Here is a 2,855-nt window from a genome sequence, read left to right on the forward strand (position 1 = left end):
CCCCGCCCAGCGCAGACACATGACGGACTCACGCAGACCCTAGGAGCTCGCCCAGTCTCATTTTGCTGGTATCTTCACCCACAAACACAAACTTAGCAGGTGTTCGTGTGCTGACTCCAAGCTGTGTGGAAAGGGGACATTGCCTCATGGACCTGTCTTGGAAGGGCTAAAAGCTGGAATGCAAAACTTTCTGGTTCGAAAGATTGCTCTGTAACACGAAGCCAGAAACCACGGGGGCCCCCCTCCGTGCTCTAGTAGTCAGGGAAAGAGGCCAGTTCCCTGGGTAAACGTCCCACCTGGCATCTGGCCCAGAGAGGTAAGGCAGAGACTTCAGTGGATCTTCCAGAAACCCCCAGAATGTCCTTTCTCTGACTCCCTGCTGTAGGTCTGATCATATCACTCTCCATCCCTCTTTGCACATCCCGCCTTCCTGGGAACCCTCCTCGGTCCCCTCACCATCTGGGATGCAACCCCCCTCTCCCACTCCTTCCTCCTGAGCTCAGGAGTCACGTGCTCAGGCTCCAGTCCCCTCTTTCACTCCTAACACCACGTGCCTGCCAGGCACGTTCCCATCACAGGGGTCAGTTTGTTAATCACCCGCTGACGTCCACCTGCTGCTCTTAGATGAGGCTCTAGGAAGGCAGGACCGTGTCCTGTTTAGCCTTGAGCTGTCGCTCCTCATACCCCACGTGCCCCTCCCCGTCTTTGGATTTTTCTTTTCTGTTCCTAGACTTCTCAATCTCCCGGTCACTCAGATTTTTTCTTCTCTCCCTTCCTCCTCCTTCCCTTCACCCTCCCTCTTCCCTTCTCTTCCCTCCTCCCCTCCCCCCTTCTCATCTCTGGGGGAAGGGGGAGAAGCAGCCCCCAGCAGAATGGTTGTACATCCTGCGCCTGCATCCTTCCTAAGTTCTCTCTGGTCCACAGCCCGCCCTCTGCCATTCTGGGTGTTTCCCGGCCCCTCTCCTGAGTGGATCCGGCGCCCAGTGCTCAGGTCTCCTTGTCACACGTGTGACCCAGACTGCAGGGTAGACCATGTATGGAGTGTGGGAGCCCAGCGAACCCAGAACCCTGGGGCCCAGACCCTGGCCCAAACCCTGCCCACCCAGGATGCCTGGCTCCCAGGCCTGAGCTGGAGATCTCTCAGTTCATGCTCCGTCCCTCTGCCCTGCTCAGCTGCCCAAGCCTTGGCCCAGAGTGAGAGGAAGCGGCACGAGCTCAACAGGCAGGTCACCGTGCAGCGGAAGGAGAAGGACTTCCAAGGCATGCTGGAGTACCACAAGGAGGACGAGGCACTGCTCATTCGGAATCTGGTGACAGGTCAGCCCCGCCTCCCGTCCGCCTCCTGCACAACCCGCACCCCACCGACACCCCCACCCACTTTCACCTGCCCCCTCGAGCTGCTGCGTTTCTGACGAGCTCCCAGGTGAGGCTGATGCTGAGGTTAGTGTGTGGGCTGCCCCCAGAGTGTGTCTGGGGGGGCACCCACAGGGCTCTTGGGAGCTGCTTTCCTCGCCACCCTGGGCCTGGTTTGCCAGTTGTACCAGCTCTGACCCCTCTGGTCTCACACCCCCACCTGGCTTCAACAGCCTGACGTCCTGCTCTGCGCCCAGCCCACGTCAGCAGCCGCCTGCAGGGCCAGCAGGGAGGGCCTGGGCCAGAACCAAGGGGTCTTTGGAGGCCTGGTTCTCTGGCCCCCGAGCTGCTAGCTCCCTTCTCTGGTGCCTGAGTTCTCCCGTCTGTAAGACTTGAAATATGACAGAGGTCAAAGTGCTGTGTTGAATTGTTCGAGTGTGAGGAACTCAAAAGAGACGGAAGAATGGAGCGTGATTTCAGCCCGGCACAGGTTTTGGTTCAGCTCTTCGTTTGGGGTGTTTTTAGTAGCTGAGTATTTTGCTGTTTTTATAAAGGTTAATTTCCCCTACCACCCCTACAATTGCCTGACAACTAAATGTGACGTAAGTTCACCTTAAACAGGCTGTGTCTTGTTCAAATGCCGTTAGGAAAGAACCTTTAATCTCCGATGAATGAAACTCAGGGCTCACAGCATCAGAGTAAAACAGGGTGGAGGGAGTAACACTGGCTGCTGTGCCAGCTGACGGGCAGCTCCCCACGCTCATCGCTCAGGTGGCTCCAGGCCTCCACAGAGCACTTGGCCACCTTCCCTCTAAATGACTTCCCACATGAACTGGGGGAGGATTTCACTGACGGCAGCTCAGGTGCCCAGCGCTGGCTGTTCTGTGGATGATGACGAAAAGTAGAGCCATGGTCCCCACCCCCAAGATGCTGCCATTTAGCTGCTGCAGGATCCCAAATCACAGTGGAAAGTTCCAAGGCAGGAGAAGCTATTTGCAGTCTGCATAGGGGTCAGGCTCAAAGCCAAAAGGTTTAGAAGTCTGGGTCTTAAAAAAAAGGCACATTTTTTTTTTTCTGGAAAAATGTTATTGGTTTTCTAATTAGAGTCAAGGGCCAGTCTGCAGTCATCTGTTAAGCCTATGAGATGCCCGAACGTTAACCAGGCATCAGAGTATTATGGCCTGTAGGTGTACATTTGAGGTCAAGTACCCCCTGGAGATGCTGGCAGCCCATGCCGAGCCCCGACCCCGGACTCCCTGGTGGAAGATCTGAGGATGTTGCCCCTTCCTTCCCCCGGCCCACCTGCTGGTGGAGGGGAGGTGGCCTCCCTCATTGCTTTGAGGGGCTCGTGGGACCTGGATGAGGTGGAGGTTGGGGGTGGAGGTAACAGGGATATGGGGTGAGGGCTGGGGCCGCAGTCAGCGTGCTTGGGATCTGAGGCCCGGGACCTTGTGCCTGGGCCTCGTGCTTGCCTTCCCACCTTGCCGGTCCCTGGTTCTTTC

The 2,855-nt window shown here is 57.0% G+C and overlaps 1 protein-coding gene across 1 annotated transcript in view; it reads left to right on the forward strand.

The window, feature by feature from the left end:
• Nucleotides 1–2,855, forward strand: part of MYO5B (myosin VB) — a 200,438-nt gene that overhangs the window by 179,964 nt on the left and 17,619 nt on the right. The window contains exon 33 of the mRNA XM_010849816.1: nt 1,174–1,317. Coding sequence (XP_010848118.1) covers nt 1,174–1,317 — 144 coding nt within the window. The remainder of the gene's footprint in view (nt 1–1,173; nt 1,318–2,855) is intronic.

The sequence above is a fragment of the Bison bison genome, unplaced genomic scaffold (assembly GCF_000754665.1).
Source record: "Bison bison bison isolate TAMUID 2011002044 unplaced genomic scaffold, Bison_UMD1.0 scf7180017864287, whole genome shotgun sequence".
Taxonomy (NCBI): Eukaryota; Metazoa; Chordata; class Mammalia; order Artiodactyla; family Bovidae; genus Bison; species Bison bison.